This window comes from Heteronotia binoei, chromosome 5 (genome assembly GCF_032191835.1).
Source record: "Heteronotia binoei isolate CCM8104 ecotype False Entrance Well chromosome 5, APGP_CSIRO_Hbin_v1, whole genome shotgun sequence".
Classification (NCBI taxonomy): Eukaryota; Metazoa; Chordata; class Lepidosauria; order Squamata; family Gekkonidae; genus Heteronotia; species Heteronotia binoei.
The window spans coordinates 67,280,464-67,299,737 of NC_083227.1; the positions used below are offsets into that span (position 1 = coordinate 67,280,464).

The window sequence follows — 19,274 nt, forward strand, 5'->3', positions numbered from 1 at the left end:
TGGCTGTCCAGTGAATACTGTGGGGAAGAAGGCTGCTATAATTAGAAGTCTTTAGTTAGAGCACACACATCCAATAATATACTCTGCTTCACTTTGAATTGTGTAGCTATATTCTGTACTATGAAATACTAGCATCTGCCTTTTGCTGATAATGTTTAACGCGGGCATGAAAATAGCTTCATTACCATTTTTTCTGTTTGCATTCTCCCGTTCCATTGTTTAGAAGCCTCATGTTTTCCGCTTCATGTTCAGTCATCACCATGCAGTCTTGTGATATTTAGGCAGTGTGTTTACAATGTGAACAAGTAAAACTGATCAGAAACAATCTGATCTGATGTTTTACAGCTAGCTGGTTGAGTTCTGCTACAGCTCTTTTTGATCAGATCAAATCCCAGTATGGTTGGCCTTGTTGCACTTTCTTCACCCGTCATGTTTGCCATCATAGTTTTTCAGGCCTAGTATGTGCGCTCTGTACCCCTTTCCACATTCCACCATTCATGCCATTTGAGGGAAGGCATGGAAGGCCTAAACCTGGATGGCCCAGGCTTGCCTGATCCCTCTCGTTTTTTATTTATATGTGCATGTGAATGTGTGTTCACCTGGAAGTCATGGCAACCTCTGGTGACTGACCCCTACTGGGGACCTGGAGAATATTCAGGGAGGTGGCTGAATAAAGCCTGCCCCTGCCCTCCCAACTCCTGGTATTCCAAAGAGGTCTCCCATCCAAGTACTTGCCAGAGTCAACCTTGCTTAGCTTCCAAGATCTGACAAGATTGAGCTTGCCTGGGCTATCCAGGGCAGGGCACAGTAGCCTGATCTCATCAGGTCTTGGAAGATAAACGGGGTCAGCCCTAGTTAGTACTTGGATGGGAGACCACCAAGGAGGTCCAGGGTTGCTATGCATGCAGAGGCAGGCAATGGGAAGCCACCATCTTTCCCTCCCCACACCTGTGCAATGGATATGTTTCCTTTCTTTGCCCTCATCTAGCATCAGGTCCTTAGTCCTTCATCTCCCTATCTACTATAGAGTAGCAGATATTCCCACCCCAAGTTGACACTGGAAATAGAAAACCCTTTCTGGGTGCTAATGCATTAAAAGTGCTGTCTACAATCTTCTTTGATAACTAGTGAGCTATGGATTTGTTGAGAGGCTAGCTCAGGCATGCAGGTGATTAGTGGCAGGGTATACCCGTTTGGTGGGTATGAAAGGAGTGGCACAAGGGAATAGGTGGATATGCCCAAGAATTTATAGATTGGGTTGCCCAATCTATAATAGACAGCGATTCAGGACACAGGGAAGACAGAAAACACTTCATATAATGAATAATTGTGAAAATAATAGCCAGGAGATATAGAGTTGAATCCATCCTGCAGTTTCCTCTGAAAATCCACTCTGAAGGTCAGGAGACCCTTTCAGACAAAACACACTGCAGAATGGGGTGGTGTGCTGATGAAGGAAAAATCAGGAAAAATTGCTTCCTTATCTCTCCTCTGCTGATAAAATTCACCACTGGAAGCATGAGGAGACAATTTCCCTGCCTTCCACCTCATTGCTGCAGCCTTCCATATTATGGTCCATTTTGTTTGTAAAACTCTCGCAACCCTGAGAAGGAACTTTCTAAACAAGCATTAGGCTGCTTTGGGGAAACAGTGACTTTGTTTCACTTTCCAAATGAAGATAAGGGATTGTTTCCTAGGTGGTTAGAGAGAGAAATTTAAAAGACAGTTTGATAGCAAATCTGTTTGTGTCACAGCTGAGGATGCCACTAAGCACCATACTGGGGATTGCTGAGTTTTATATGGAAAACGTCATACAACTTTAGAGGTGTGATTTGTTTGCAGTATCCTTGAAATCATAGCGTACTAAGAGCTATGGTATTGTTTTGGTTTTGTTTATTAATTGCTGATCCCGTCACTGTAGAGCTTCTATGAAGGACAGTTATTTGTACTCACTATGTTCAATAGATAGATAAATAAATAAACATTCAACAGTTTTTTTTAAAAAAAATTGGTTTGTGATGGTTGTGGTTGATTCTAAGCCTTCTTCCATGTTGTCTTTCAGCTGTGGGGCCAGATTTTTCCAAAAACTTCTTGAAAAGATTAACTCTTGTAAAAGTTGGTGGTGAAGTAACCATCGAGTGTAAACCTAAAGCTTCTCCAAGACCCACCTTTACTTGGAAGAAAGGAAAAGAGATCCTAAGAGAAAATGAGAGGTAATAGCCAAAAATAACTATTGGTTTTCACTGCTGAAATTATTAATACTTTCCTTGAAAACTGCTTGAAAATAAATGTGAAAAGAGCAAGTGTTCAGCCTCGGCAAAGGAAGCCAATATTGATTCCTGCAGTCGCTACGCTCAGTTACATTACCCTGCCCTTTCTAGCATTTTAAAGAGCAGTACATGCGTTCTGAATTGCTTTAAAAGAGCAGTTATCAAAAGCCTCTTCCCAGGGGAACCTAGAGGCTATTGTTGGTTTCTTATTTTTGGCAATTTCTTTTGGTGTCATGTTAAAGAGAAGTAATTTAGGGATCAGCTGGTCAATTGTAATGTTGTTTTGGAGAAAATTCTTTAAAACTGGTTGAAGTAGGATGCTTAGAGGGGTTAGATATGTATGTCAGCAAGCACAAAAAGAAGTAATGTTGTGTGCGTGTATGTATATACAGAGAGAGAGAGGGTAGCATTGATGCTTGTGCATAGTTTCATTATCTACATTATAATTCTTTAAGGGTTGCAGAGCAAATGGTGGAAAACTGGAAATTTTACTTCAATTGTTCTGCACAATGGAATATTAAACCCTTACATCTTTGTAAAAAAACGTAAAGAGCAGAATAATATCAGTACTACAATAGTGCATGGATGTTCACATGTGTGTAGCAAAATCACCACAAGACTAGTCATAGGTGTCATTTAGGGATCTGGAATCACCCAGGTTTACAAAAAAATATTTTTTTAAAAAATGAGGGAGCAACCCACCCTTCCTTATTTAATCTTTTTTTTTTAATACAACTGGTTGGAGTTTGGCCGTCAGTGCCATTGTGGTCCATCCATTTCATTCTCATTGTTCTGTATACCCACTTGAGGGAACTTAGAATCATAGAGTTGGAAGGGACCTCCAAGGTCATCTTGTCCAACCCTCTGCACAATGCAGGAACTTCACAAATACTTCCCACATACACATACATTCCCAGGGACCCCTCCTCCATGCCAAGAAGATGGCAAAACCCTCCAAGATCTCTTGCCAAACTGGCATGCAGAAAAATTGCTGACTGACTTCAAAGTATCAATCAGCATTTTCCTGGGTATGGAAAGAAAGGGCCACAAGAACTAAGCACTGATGCAACCCTTCCCATGATCTACCTAATTCACAGAATCAGCATTGCTGTCAGATAGCCAACTAGCCTCTGTTTAAAAACCTCCAAGGAAGGAGAGCACACCTTCTCACAAGGAAGCCTGTTCCACTGAGGGACAACTCTAATTGTCAGGAAGTTCTTCCTAATGTTTAGCCAGAAACCCTTTTGATTTAATTTCAACCCATTGGTTCTGGTCTGACCTTTTAGGGCAACAGAAAACAATTTTGCACCATCCTTTATATGGCAACCCTTCAAGTACTTAAAGATGGTGATCGTATCACCTCTCAGTCATCTCCTCTCTAGGCTAAACATACCCAGCTCTGTCATCCTTTCCTCATAGGATGGTCTCCAGACCTCTCACTATCTTCACTGTCCTCCTCTGGATCCATTCCAGCTTGTCTATATCCTTCTTAAACTGTGGTACCCAGAACTGAACACAGTACTCTAGGTGAGGTCTAACCAGAGCAGAGTAACATGATACCATCAATTCATGTGATCTGGACACTATACTTCTCTTGATACAGCCCAAAGTAGCATTGGCCTTTTTAGCCACTGCATCACATTGCTGACTCATGTTCAGTGCATGGTCCACTAAGATCCCTAGATCCTTTTAGCACATACTGCTGCCAAGACAAATCTCCCTCATCCTATAATTATGTATTCGGTTTTTTTTACCTAAATGCAGAACAGCTGTATAGTTTAGCGAGTATTTCAATGACCTATTTAGTAACTGCTTCTCTTACCGCCAGTCTGGTTGATTTAGATAAGCTTGAAGCTGAGCAAGAAAACTGATATTGACGGAATGTAATTTGCCTCTGTCAAACATGAAAAATTGACAGAGGAGTGTCAAGGAGAGGAAGAGGTAGAACAGAAAGGTTTTCCTTTAAAGATTTCTCTTTAAAGATTCTTTCCTATCCATTCCTAATGTTGCTGCCTTTTCTGGCAGAAGTGTCCCTGTCAAATTCCCATCAGGAAAAAGAAGTGGAAGTCCTTATTAATACTTGAAAATCTTTAAGTGAAAGTCCATTAATCAAATGTTTAAGATGTTTTCCTGAACAAACTCTTTAGTCAAAGTTGCCATGGTCTCTTGGAAAAAAATAATCATTCAAAATGGAACATGCTAATGTAGTCCAATCCAATATATGTTTACTTGAAAGGAAATCCCTCTGATGCAGGAAGACTTCCTGCCCAGTAAGCATGTTTAGGATTGCTCTCTTAGACATGTTCAGAATATGGCTGCGTAACTTGATGTTTTCCATGGAAAACTTGCCTTTTGGGGAGATGTACAACAGAATGTCATTGTTTGAAATGAATATCAAGAGAAGGCAATCACATGAATCTTATTGTGTTGCTGGGAATTTTCCTCTGGAGGCTCCACAGATGGTGAAGCAGAACCAAGTGTGATGTTGCCCAGAAGGCAGAGCCTTTCCTGAAAAAGGGTTTTTTTCTTCAGGTTTTCTGTTCTTCTTATGAAGCTAACTGTATACTGCACCCTTAATGAATAACCCACCCCGAAGGTATCTCTTACTGGTTGTTTGAAAGCTATACAATTGCATTATTAGGAATTTTGCCCCAGGGTACAATTAAGTTATTGCAGTCATTAAAGGTAGTTCATCTCCATAATAATGGAAATCCTCTCTTGGAGGCATAACGGCATCAAAGTAAGGCTTAGAAGCCTTACTCCAGAAGGTAAATTATGTGTTGCCATGAAATAGATGTAGATACATTATATATTACAAATTCAGCTCTGGAAATAAAGAGCAGTTGATCTAGAGTTCATTATCAGTTTCTGTGATTTTATGAATATAAATGTCCAGTATTTGCATCAAGATATATTTTCTCATATATAATACAGTTACTCAGACATACTGGATCCCTCTTCTTAAACCACAGCAATGCTCTATGGTTCTGCTTGAAGGAGAAATCCCAACTGAGAACCCATTTAGAAGCTTTTTTTTTTTTTTTTGTAGTCCTGGGGACTGGTTAACCTGTAGCTTTATCTGCTGTTGAAAAAAAAAATAGGGCTCTCAACAGATAAAGTCTTCCTGGTGTACATGGCAGGAACAAAAAAAACCTGGGATTAGATTTTTTTAATGCACACACACACATATTAGGGCTATAGTTTAGACAGCCTTGGGATATTAAGACAGAGCAGAATATGAATGTTTGTTATACAAAATAAAAATCCACTGGTGTTCACATATCGACAAATATTTTTCCATAGGAAAATGCAATGTGTAAAACAGCAGTATAATTCACATTCTGGAATCTGAAATTATAAATACGAGTTAGATTAATGTCTCCATTGTGGAGTGCAAATCATCCAGAGTGACTTTCAGAATTTTGTTTTGTGCTGCCAGGGGTTTTTTTAGTCTTATTGTTGTCATTTGATATTAAAGTGATTGATGTGCAAAGAGCTTTACCATTTTTATTTTATTGATGATTATAATTATAACAATGTTTGGACAAGGGAAAAACTATAAATATAGCTCAATGAGAGACATCACCAGACTCACTTAAGGCAACAAAGCTTGCTTCAAGGTATACCCTAATAACTTATGTTTAGTCTCCAAACTCCATATTTTCTTGCTACATGTCTGTTCAGCACTTACACTGGTATTTTCTAGCTGTGAATTAAATCATTTAGCTGTCCTGATCAAAATAAAATGAAATGTTTAGTAGATACAAACGCAGAATCCATTGCATCCATTTGAGAATCTTGACTTTCTTAAAACACACACACACACCACCACCACCACCACCACTTCCTTTCTTAATCTCTTGGTTACAAATTTAGTCAATCTGCTGAAGGTCTTGGGGCAAACTTGACTGGTTTCCACACTTGGAGGGGAGGACTTTTTTTTCTTCATAATTCCCTACTCACCTCTGTCCCCTCCCTCTATTTATTACTGGTGTCCCACAAAATCAAGCTGCCCTTTTTTCTAGTCAGAACAAAGTTTAAATCCAGTGGCAGTTTTAAGACCACTGGACTCAAATACCCCAGAAAGGGTATACATCCTATCTATCTATCTATCTATCTATCTATCTATCTATCTATCTATCTATCTATCTATCTATCTATCTATCTATCTATCTATCTATCTATCTATCTATCTGTCTATCTATCTAATCTGGGATATTAGGTTGGAATAGTAGATTGCAATGTAATTAATAGAATGTAATGTAATTACATGTAATGTAAAACAAGAGCCCCGTGGCGCAGAGTGGTAAAGATGCAGTACTGCAGTCGGAGCCCTCTACTCACGACCTGAGTTCAATCCCAGCAGAAGCTGGTTCAGGTAGCCGGCTCGAGGTTGACTCAGCCTTCCATCCTTCCGAGGTTGGTAAAATGAGTACCCAGCTTGCTGGGGGGAAAGTGTAGCTGACTGGAGAAGGCAATGGCAAACCACCCCGTAAAAAGTTTGCTTTGAAAACATTGTGAAAACAACGTCACCCCAGAGTTGAAAATGACTGGTGCTTGCACAGGGGACTACCTTTACTTAATGTAATTTGGAATGGTAGATTGGAATGCATTTCTCTGCTCTGGGGGGCAGAGCAGATATATTGCACAGCTTTTGTGTGCACACATACTTCTTCAGATACATTGAATAAATATATATTCAATGTATATCTATGTATATATAAGTGCACGTATACATATATATAAGTACACACACATATGTGAGCAGCAAATCAGCACACATCTTAATAAAGGTGTTTAACAGATTCAAGAATTAAATTGGAACACAGGCTTAGTTTGTATGGTCACCATTTGCTTGGGTTTAATTCCAGGGGGGAAACATAGTGAATGACATAAATATAAAAGAAGTGGAGATTGATGGGCAGATATACCTTCTTAACTGTGGCATGCTGAAAGTAATTAACTGAGACCCTGTTATGCTCCATCCATCTCTTCTCAAGTGTGGAGGCAACAGTGTACTCTCAATTAACTACGGTAATCTATGCAAGAAATACATTTTCTGGACACCACTATACACATGCATGACAGACACATAGCCAGTCCACTCACTCCTTAATAAGTACAGATAGACACCATCTTATATCAGAAAGCTACTGGTAACAAAGATATCCACATGCATCCAGCTACTATCCTAAACATACCAAGCAACCTATTCTTTATCTAATAAGATTGAGGTAGTCTATAAATATAGTAAATAAAATAAATGTTATACTTAACATCCTTACATCTATGTCTCACCAATCCCCCAGAAAGGGTATACATCCTCTTTATTTTTATTTTTAAATCTGGGATAGTAGATTAGAATAGTAGATTGAAATGTAATTAATAGCAGAATGTAATGTAATTTGGAATGGTAGATTGAAATGTATTTCTTTGTTATAGGGGCAGAGAAGATATACTGCACAGCCAATCACACCACCTCAAAAAGGAAGGTGCTGAACTGTTGCCTCCGGACTTGAGAGGAGATGGACAAAGCATAATAGGGTCTCAGCTAATTTAGGATACATGAGGTGGCTGTTCAGCATCTTCTCATAATTATTTACTCCATGCTCTATACAGAAGAGCTCTGTTTGCAAAAAAACAAAACAAAAGCATGTGCAGGAGGGCAGTGTGGTGATTTTATCAGTTTTGCCTCAAGCTGCAGTTCTGTGTTTCACCCCACTTAGTTCTTGAAGATCTCTGACCCTGAGGGGTAGCTTTTCAGGGAGCACCAGGACAAAAAGAAAACAGGAAAGACTCATTTCATTCACAATTCATAGACACCAACTCATTATAAATGAACAATTAGGGACATGAATTCCTATCAAGTGTAGAAGAGGTTGAGGATATGGGGGTCTGCCAAGAGGAGAAAAATATCATGAGTAGGGAGATACAGGGGAAAGTGAGGTGTTCCCCATAACTCCTGGGCCTGGCCTGGTAGCTGGCACCAAGCAACTGGGCCTAGCCTGACAACTGCTATAGTTTTCCCAGACAGAGGCTGCTGGGGGAGGGAATGAGGAAAAGTTGAAGACAGATGGTGCTTTTTGGAAAGGGGAAGAGGAAAAGGTAAGGCAGGGGAAATGAGATCCCCCCCCCCCGGCAGATCCTTACATGGGTTCCCTGCTTGTCCCTTCTAAACCCACTGATATCAATAAACTTCAAGGGTTGTAGCTTGGCTCAGGACTGCACTTCTACTATCTTGATGTGAGCTCATCAGAGTCCTATTTGTCTGCCTCTCAGTCATGCTCTCTACTGTTAGCTGAGGACACCAGTTTGATAATGGTAACAGTCCAGCTTCGGTACCATGTTCTTCCTGACTCAGTTCCACTGTTGAACTCCTTTAGAATTTTTGCTGGCAATTTGTTTTCCTGTCATCAAACCACTTGCTGCTCGAACAATTTCTGGTGACTTTTCTAAAAAAAAAAGTGAAAATTGATTATTTGTGTCCCCATTATAGTGGCTTTCTTACAGTTGTATCTGGAAGGAAGCACACTTACCATGCCCCTTACAGATACGTCTTTAAACATTTCTCAGTGGGAAAGCAGAAAAAAAGAGATTGATGGGTGTCTGTTTTCTAGTCTTTAGGATAAGAATCCATACTTTATTGCTTGAATGTAAAGGCTTTATCAGGTAAACAGTTGTATCACTCAAATTTGAACTTCCAAGATGACTTAGTATTGTCAAGAAAACACACAAGAATTAATGACCACAGCAGATATGGTCTTATTTTCCATCATATACAGATTTAGTGATTCTCTTCTCTTTTTCTGGCTCCTAGAGAAGATTGCAAAAACTGCCCCTAGAGCAGACTTAGCCTCAGATGAAACTTCTTTGTGCAAGCGCAGGCAAGTGAAAAATGTTGTCTTCATTTTCAGAATATCCAGCTGTGCATTATGTAGTGGAAATGACAAGACCCCATGCTAAGTCTTGCCTCAACATCACCATTCATCTTTTCTTCCTTCTTATATCACGTATTTTCTGTTGAGCCCTAGAGTTTGCTGTCAATTATCTCCTTTGCCAGCTCACATCAAAACCATTGCTTCATCTTGTCCAAACCAATTCATTCTCGTAAAATAATGGCTGTTTAAAAATATACACTCAAAGATTCTCTCATTTCCTAATATTTCTCATTCAAAATAACCTGCCAGACATGTTCTTCTGATAGAACAAAAAGAATGGGAAAAAAGTTTATCCCATTATTGCTCATTTTTAACTCCTACATTGTTAGTCCTATTTCTTCTGTTCTTTCTTACAGTGCATGTTTTGGTTTTGTGTGACATTTTTTAAAAGCATAAAGGAATTTGTCCCCAACTCTCCAGCTTACAGCAAAGATTCCAAAAGTGTCCCAAAGTAAATGTTTCTGAAAATCTAGTTGGCTATAAGCTTAATATAAGCCAACAGTGTGATGCAGGAATAAAAAAAGGCTAATGCAGTTTTAAACTCCCCTGGTTTTGGGTACACAATTTAAGAAGGAGGTTGGTAACCTGGAACAAGTCCAGCCTAGAGAAGACTAGAGTAGTGTTGGCTGGTGAGGGGGTTAGAGACCATACTTTATGAGGAGAGGCTGAAGGATTTGGGAATCCCAGCATTGGAAAAGAGACACTTGAGAGGCAATGTGATTGCCACCTTTTGATACCTAAAGGGTTGCCATGTGATAGATGGGGTGGATATGTCCTTGGTTGTTTCGAACCAATGGATATAAGTTAGAGCAAAGGAAGTTTCTCAGTTAAATTTGAGGAAGAATTTCCTGATGGTTTTGTGCATTCAACACTGGAGCAGTCGCCCTCCTAAGATGATGTATTTTATTGTTGTTGTTGGGGATGTGATAGTTGCAGTTCTTGCACTGGGAAGGGCTTGAACTAGATGACCTTGGTGATCCCTACCTACTCTGACATTCAATAAATAAATGCCACTATAATTGCAGTGTCTTGGTATAATTGTGTGGGTGTAAAATGCTGTAAGAGCCCCATGGCGCAGAGTGGTAAAGCTGCAGTACTGCAGTCCTAAGCTTCGCTCACGACCTGAGTTCAATCCCGGCGGAAGCTGGTTCAGGTAGCCGGCTTGAAGTTGACTCAGCCTTCCATTCTTCCAAGGTCAGTAAAATGAGTACCCAGCTTGCTGGGAGGAAAGTGTAGATGACTGGAAGGCAATGGCAAACCACCCCGTAAAAAGTCTTCTATGAAAATGTTGTGAAAGCAATGTCACTCCAGGGTCAGAAATGACTGGTGCTTGCACAAGAGGACTTCCTTTACCTTTTTAAAATGCTGTCAAGTCGCAGCTGACGTATGGCAACCACAGCAAGGGACTTTCAATACAGTAGAAAAGCAGAGGTTGTTCGCCACTACTTTCCTCTGCAGAGCCTTCGTTTTGAGCTCTGCCTTGCAGGTACCAACCCTCTTTATCTTCTGAGGTCTGTTTTGTTTGGGTTTTTCTGTGCCACCTTCCCGTTCCCTATGCAAGGGGACCTTTGTTGTACTCTTCGTTGGAGGATGGTTTGACCTGGATATATGAGATGCATCCAAACACCTTTTTTCAGAATTTTCTGAGTTGATGCTTTTTTCTGTTCTTTTTTAACTATAGAAGTGGCACGTTTCCTGTAATCTTCTTGCCATAGACCCAGGCTGTTTTGATCCTGGAAGAATTGTGATGAAAATCAAGAGGAAGGCAGTCTTTTAGGGATTAATGTTTTAAACCTGGTGGAAATTGTGACACATTTCCTTTCATTCTTCTCCCATCTGTTAGCCCTACCTAGTTAAAGCATGAGTCACTGGTTTTACTTCTTTTACTTCTGAAGGCAAAAAAAGATCAAAAGAGCAACATGGTGTGAATGCTTACATTTGAAGTTCTTGCACTGAATATTCTGTGTCATGGATTTTGCTTTGAACTTGTGGTTTTACAGGTCCAGCTCCTATGTTAATTATCACTCAGTAAGCTTGCCACATTCATCCCCCTACCATGGCCTCTGCTTTTCACACATAATTAAACAGATGACACTTAATAGAAGTTGTAGCTAGCTTGAGTCCCTTATCTGTACATGTTGTGTAAAAATATGGCCTTTCAAAGTCTCTCTTAGTTGCTTCTCCACAAAAAACACAAAGAAGATTTTAGTGGCGAAAGTCATGCTCACCATCTTGATTGTATTCAGCTTTAAAAGTGACTTTAGAATCTGAGATAACACTACAAAGGTATAGATAGCCAGGACCAAAGCAAAGCCAAAATGGTGTTGTGGTTAAGAGCAGTGAAGAAGCAGGTTTGATTCCCCATCCCTCCACATGTTATTAAAACTACAGCCCTGTTCCCTATATAAATATGCCTTTTGGTCTCTGAGCTATGTATTTAGTTTGAAGGTTTCGGAAATAAAAGAGCAGAAACTGTACATTAGTTGTTCATTGGTGGCCTTCTGCACATATTCAAAGGCATTCTTTCATACAGGCAAGTTGCTCAAAGGTTACTTGCAATCAATAATTAAGAACAGGTAGCTGCCCCAATGAATCAGGGCATATTCTGCTCCTCTCCCCCCTCCCCAGATGACTCCACCTCTTACTGAGGCAAATTTACCACTTGAAATGTAAAAAGCAAACCCAGATATTTTGCTGTCAGTTACCAGTTTTGCCAAGTTACTATTGCTTCATCTTGCCCAAACCAATATATTTTCCTGCTCCTGAGGAAAAATTTCCCAGAGAAAATAGTAGAAGCAAACCCCAAATAGTATAACTCTCAATCCAGTTTTCCCGGTGGTCTCATTAGAGACTGACTCTTAAAAACTGGGAATTCAAGGGACATGGCCCCCATATTGGCCTGAAATGACCAGCCTGCCACAGGGTGATCATAAACTGTCATGATTAATGCTGGAAAGATATTGGAAGATCTTGTTTTGCTGAGTTCTAAGATCACAGAGCACATGTAGCAGGAAAATAACGAGGTCCACACATTGCTGTGTTGAAACGATTTTACTCTGGCACCAAAGCAGAACTTAGCTGGCATAAGCCTTCAAAATGACTAAGTTAAAGTTATTTTCATACAAGCCGTTTTTATTCAGCCCCCAAATAAGCAGCCAAGCCTCCAGCCTTATCTACTCAACATGCCCCACCTCCTTGCTTTCCTTCCAGTATTTTTCCATTCCTTGTCCCTCTGCGTTATCAGCTTAGCAGAAACTTCTCAGAGGGGCCTCTTTTATCTACTTTTTACAACCTTCAGTCCACTCCCATTTGGGCTGTGTGGCCTCTAACAGTTACTTTAAACGTTGCATCAGACATTCTCTTCTGAAGGCAAAAAACATATTTTCATTTATCATTATAGGGGTATTCATTAATTATTCAGGGGTCCCTCTTCACATACTGTTAGATACCAAAATCTAAGAAGCTTCTATTAATTGTCTTTTTAGAAAGCACTTCATTGTTCTACTTTTTCATTCAAAGATATAGCTCAAGCATCAATATAATTTTTCCTCTCTCAATATGGCTTTTTGAGAATCTTAGGGTGTTTTTTTTTAAGTACTGTTTTTCACCCCCATAGACACAGAGGAAGTTTGGAAAACCATGGAATATGTCTGCTGCAGATTTGTAAAGCAAATGAATAAAACAGGTGGTCAGGTTTGCAGTTGAAGCAACTATTGGGAAGGAGGGTGCAGTTTTTGTGAGCCATGTGAATTAACCTTATAAAGGGTGTTTATGGATAGCCTGATCCTCAGAGGACCAGACTGCTGCAACCCCAGTAGTGGTTCGAATGTATATTTTCTGCACAGGACAAACTTTAATGTCATTTTATCTATTCTATCAAATGAGCAGGTAAACATTCTGAAGGAGTGTTCACAGTGTTGTTGTTGTTGTTTGCCATACCCTGGCCAGTACTCTCTTATTTTCTCTTCATTAAGGCAAATGTTCCACTTTCTAAAAGAAGACTTTTTACCTTTTTTTTAATCATTTCCCTTGAAATAGGTAATTAGCCATGCTGGCATTATTTTAGATTAACCTGCATAATGTGTTCTATCTGGGCTTCAATTATAGTATTTTTAAATAGCTTCCAAGCATCCTCTAGGGATATGACTCTCTCATGTTGCCCTTTCAGTTTCCTTTTAACTATTCCCCTCATTTTTGTAAAGACCCCTTGTTCCTGCTCTGTCCACTTCCCTGTCTCAGAAACAAGATTTTCCCTCAATTTTTCTTTCCCTTCACTGACTGAGCCTCCCTCATAATGTGTTTTCTTCTTTGCTGAAGAACTCTGGCTGTCCCACCCTGTCACAGTATAATATTTTCTGTTTGTTCAGCCCAGGAACCTGATGGAAGAATTGGGGTCACCCTTTAACTTTAATGGGAATAGGGAAATATAGTTCTGCCTTTAGTTTTTGGTGTCTGAGAAACTCTGGAATAAGAGAAGATGCAAGAAGCATTATGATACATACAGATCTGCATTATGATGCATACAGATCTCAGACTATATATAACACACACACTTGAGTGCATGAAAACAACTTGAAAATCATCCCAAAAGAAGTGATGGCATAAATCATAGGTATTTTGGGGACACAGTTGTGAATTATTTTCTGAGCTCTTTTCATCATTCGAACAAGAAGATAATCATTTTACATTCAGGACTAAGCTTTGAGAAATTCATGTAATGAGTTTTAAATGCAGGGAAATAATTATATGCCTGAAGGAAAGTGTGTGTGTATATAGAGGAGAGGGAGAAGGAACAAGAAGAGATTTCTAAAGACCTTTTTCTAATTCTACTCTCATGATGTTTCTGACAAACATTACATATTATTTTTTCATGACTATAAAATGTGTTTAGATATTCAAGATCTATGTAAATCTCAATTATGAGTGAAGTGGGTAATCTGTCTTTTTACAATGGCCAGTTTGAGTTGGAACCAAGAAAAAAATGTGCCTTATTTTTCTCAAAGATTGTGCCTTTGGGCTTCTATTCACTGGCATCAGCTAGAACAAATAAACAGAGTATGCTTCATGCTTATGTTCCAATCTCTGAAAATGAGCCAGAAACAGTCTGACAGCGGTTAATTCATACAGAAAAATCTGGGAGCATTATATTTTTCACTTTTAAAAAATAAGGTTTTAGTGGTAATATCTGCTATTTAAGTTCCCTTCTAGAACTTGTCTTTTCAGTGGCAGAGTTCTTAAAAGGCTACTACAGAGCTCTAGATTCATAAGTTTTATCTATCTAACCGCTGCTAACTCTCAGTAACCTTGAGGAGCACAGTTAGCCTTTTTGGTGCCTCCAGTTACAATTATTCCTGTGCAGAAACAGGCTTAATGACACCTAAATTATCTCAATGGACTTCAGACGGACTAAGAGAATTAAATAAAGCATTCTGAGATCATCATATCAAATTTACTGTCTCTTTGGGGAAAAATGGGCTGAGGGCAGCAATTATATATTGGATCTATGGGGTACAATACCATGCTTAGTTCAGAGGTAGGCTAACATAACATTGTTTGTCTTGATTTTGTCCTTGACAAACATTTCAGCTCATTCTGCCCTCTGATGGAGGCGGGATGCTTAGAGCATCAGTTCTGTGTCTGTTGGTTCCTAAACACAATTCACTGTTTTATCTAAAGACATTAAATGACCCCAATTGCTTAAGAGATCTCATCCCCTAGATCACCTTACAAATTTATTTATTTAAGATGGGCAATATCATACTTGATGCTGCTGGAAGACTTCAGACTTATACTTAGTGGAATGGTAGGGAAAAATCCTTTATGTATTGTCCACCTCTAGACAATGTGGGTTTACAGTTTGAACAATACAATAGCAATTTGAGAAAACAAAAAAAAATAAACCAGCAATAAACCAGCTGTAATAAAACATGAAAGATTAGGCATATAAGATCATAAGGATCCTAAAAATGGAATTAAAAACAGCCTTTAAAACCCACAATCTAAAACTGCTAGCAAGGTAGGATGCTGAAATCAATTGCAAGGGGACTAAAATACTCGAGAGAATAAAACTATTTTCCCTAGTGCCTGACATTAGCAACACATTAACACAATAGCAAGCCTGTGTTAGAAAAAAATTCCAGAGCATTAGCATCACCACTGAGAAGACTCTGTCCCTGATGCATACTCACCCAACTTCACAACATAAGTGGGGAGCAGAGTCTCCAATAGTTACCTGGGCTTTCTGGCAGTTATTTGGTTAGGGCTTTATAGGTCAACACTAGTGCTTTGAGTTGTTCCCAGAAGCAAAACAGTAGCCAGTGTAAAGTAATACCTATTAGGAGCCTTGTTAATACTTCAAAACAGTCTTCAAAGACAGCCCCACACCATAGTAGTTTGAACCTGAGAGCCTGCAGAGTATGCTCACCCCCATTTTTTTTGGCCTTTCTTACCCCAAATCTTTAAAAAAAACAAAAACAAAAAACAACCCATATGCACTATCTTTCCATTCCACATCACTGAAGAGCTTTTTTTTTTTTTTTTTGCAAGACTGGACATTATACCCACAGTGGTTTTGCAAGAAAGATTTTTGAATAGAACCTACACTGATAGAATCTGCCCTTGTGGCCTTAACAGGATTGATACATCCCTTCATGCTCTACAGATTTTTTGAGATTATGAGGGACCCCGGTCTACTATATTAAGCCTTTATTCAACCAACCCCCCCCCCCCCCCTACTCCAGAAACCCTGGCTCTTTTGCTCAATAATAAGGGTCCTAAGATCACTCTAGCAATTGCAAAATTTGGCCCAATCCTTTTAGCCCTTGCATAAAAAAAAAAGAAATAAGTGCCTTCTGATGCTCAAGTTTGTGAACCAGTGAGCTTCTAAGGGTACAAAGGAAAGGAAAGACAGCCCTGCATAGCCTGTTTTGTGGCAATCCATCAGATGTAATTACAGCATGGATAACCTTGGCCAAATCCTGCCACGACTAAAGCAGGTTAAGGATTCTACAAAGGAATTGTGTGCTTTCATCTGTTGTCCCTGATCAAAAAAGCACACCCTTATGTGTGTCTGCTTTTTAAGGAAAGTGTGCCCATTTTCAGGATAGATAGACCCTGCAAACCTTGACTGGCTTGTTATTTGTCTAAAGCACTTCAGTGTTAACTGGAACATGTTTCAGTCTGGTTGCTCCACTGTGACTCATGCTAACCAGTTCAGAAAATGTACCATCTCACCTGACTCAACTGAAAAAGAGAGAGAGAGAGAAGTAGAACTGGGTGTCATATGCACACTTGATTACATGCCGACCCCAATCCTCCAGCAGTGTTACTCTTGAAATCAATCACATCAGTGTCATATCATGAATATCTTGAACAGAGTTTTGCTCAGAATATGTCTTTGTGGGTTCAGTGTACATGGGGCTTTCTGATTTATCCAGTGGTAAAGAACAGCTGCACTGCTTTATAACACTGGCAGGAGTCCATGAGGGCACTGGCTTATTCTGTGACCTTGCTTCCAAAATCCACCTTTTTGTGTGAGATGGCATTCTGCTTCAAGTTTATTGGCTGGGCTTCTTGACTTCCAGATCTTTGTATCCCAGGACCTGGAGGAAACTCTGGGAAAAGCAGCATAGGGATAGCCACAGACCAGAAAATGCTGGTTCAGTTCATGAACAGAACTGGACCAGTTCGTGAACCGAACCACAGCTTGGTTTGCAAACCAGTTCACAAACTGGTCCGGTTTTTAAAAAGCCCCACATAGGGCTTCAAGGCTCCAAAATGGCAGGTTGTCTCCAGATCACTCTCTTCAATGTACCCACCAAGTTTGGTCCACATTGGACTTCAGGGGGCTGAGTTACAGACCCCTAAAAACAGTCATTCAGTGCAGTGCTTTTCAAAGGGATGTCACCTCTGCTTGTTCAGGAGTGACAAAAACTGACCTGGATGAGCTAGAGGCCTTCAATGCACACAATTCCTCCTTGGGTGACACTCCACATGGCCCACATGTTACATGCATGTCAGATTTGGGGGGATCCAAGTAGCAGGCCACCAAGCAAGGTGTCTCCAGGAAACTGTTTTTGAGGGAGTTGTAGTGAGACACTACAGTGTGGACCTGATTAAGCTACAGGCATCAGACTCCCAGAGTACCTCCCCAGGAACCACCCACATGACTGCAGGTGGCTGTGTCTTCCTGGGACCAGCCACCCAGCCCTGGTGACATGATAACTGATTGGGGCCAAGCCTTCCATCCTACCTGGGAAGGTGACAGGGACAACCAAGCCTGGCAACTGGGACTCACTGCACAGCTGTGGGAGGGGGCAATGTTGGACTAGCTAAGGGAATGTGTGGGAATATGTGGCAGAGGAGAAAGAATGCTTTTTTGAAGGAGCAGAAAGGGTACCCCACAGCCAGGAAAGAGGGCAGTTAACCAAGCCCTCCCAGAAATCTGTATATAGTTTGGGTGCCTGAGTGGGAGACGAGAGAGGAAACCCCCCAGGCAGAGACTCAAGCAATGCAGGAAGAAACAAGGTGCTTTTTGGAGGAGCAGAAAGTAGACCCCACAGCCAGGGAAGAGGGCAGTTAGCCAAGCCCTCCATAAATCTAGGTAGTTTGGGTGCCTGAGTGGGAGAGAAGAGAGGATACCCCACAGGCAGAGACACAAGCAATGCAGGAAGAAATTGGGTGCTTTTTGGAGGAACAGAAAGGGGACCCCACTGCCAGCATGCAGAGAAAGGGCGGTTTTCAGAACCCACAAAAGTGAACAGTCCACCCCCAAATCAAATCAAAAACATGTTTTAAAAGAAAAAAATCTATCCACGTTTCTCACTCCTCACAGCAAAGAAAAAGGCGGCCGGGGGGGGGGGGGGGAGAGAAATGTAGCTCTGAATGCAAGGAAAGGAGAAAAAAAGAGAGAAGTGATGCTTTTACTCTAATAGTTTGTTTAGAGGCCAGGAGATTCAGCAGGTTTCTCCACCCACCCCAGTAATTCCTCTCCACCAAAAGATATTCTTTCATGCGCAAGGAGAACAAGACTTGCAAAAACCAGATGCAAACAGAGGACAGGAATGCCCCTCCAGTGATTATATACATCCCCCCCCCCATCACCATCCTGAGGAAGTCAGATTGATGCCTGTCATTGGAAATCAGACTTGCCTGTCAGCTTCAGACTGTCACTATTGGTCCCTCGATGGCTGGAAATATCCCACCCATACCCACTTTTCAGCGCAAAACTCCATAGGTGGAGTTTCTTTGCCAAGAGTGCTCAAGAGGTTCCGAACCAGGATGAAAGTTCAGAGACTTCCTGGTCTGAACATGTGACTTTCGAACCGAACTGTCCGAATCTCGAACAAGGTAAAGTCCGGGCCAGATTTTGTTCGGTGTTCAGGTCTGTGCCCATCCCTAGTGGTCACATAGTTCAAATACATCTGTGGTAGCAAATCAAGTGTGACACTAAAATAATAGTATATGACCAGTTTCCACACAATTGGTTTTGTTTTCTTAACATTTATATGCCATCATGCCTGAACAAAAACAGTGGAGTCATTCTATTCCATTGATAGAATCTGTTTATAATACCAGCATCCTGCTATAAAACTGTCTGTGGCTGTAGCCCTTTCCCCTGTGTATTTATACCTGAGACTTAATTTTCTGTAATGTTATAATCACATGACAATAATTAAGAACAACTACTTCCTCTCTGCCCTTTTAAGATGATGTTCCATTACTTTTATGGTTGCTTTGAAAAAGTGAAGTTGTGTATTGGAGGGAAAGTTAAAATGAAGATCTAACCACACTTCCCTGTATAAACAGATATTAATAAATAGTTGTGAACTATAAGAATAACATTTAGCTGGATACAAAAGTATCTGCAGAAAGAAGGTCCTTTCTGGGTAGAACACATTATGCGTTTTCTTTTATGGAAGTTATTAGCATTTTTAAACCTGCCAAAAACCCAGTTTACGACTATCTCAAACTTGGCTATTGGGTCCCTGGTGAGAATACTGGAAATAGGTTGTAGGCAGCAATTTGCTTCTTTGAATGAAGTGCATTTAACATTCTGTATGAGATT

At 40.3% G+C, this 19,274-nt stretch overlaps 1 protein-coding gene across 3 annotated transcripts in view; it reads left to right on the forward strand.

The window, feature by feature from the left end:
• LOC132572476 (contactin-4) overlaps positions 1-19,274 on the forward strand; it is a 706,005-nt gene that overhangs the window by 529,700 nt on the left and 157,031 nt on the right. For all 3 annotated transcript variants that reach the window (XM_060239572.1, XM_060239573.1, XM_060239570.1), the window contains exon 11: positions 2,063-2,213. In XM_060239572.1, the coding sequence (XP_060095555.1) occupies positions 2,063-2,213 (151 nt within the window). The remainder of the gene's footprint in view (positions 1-2,062; positions 2,214-19,274) is intronic.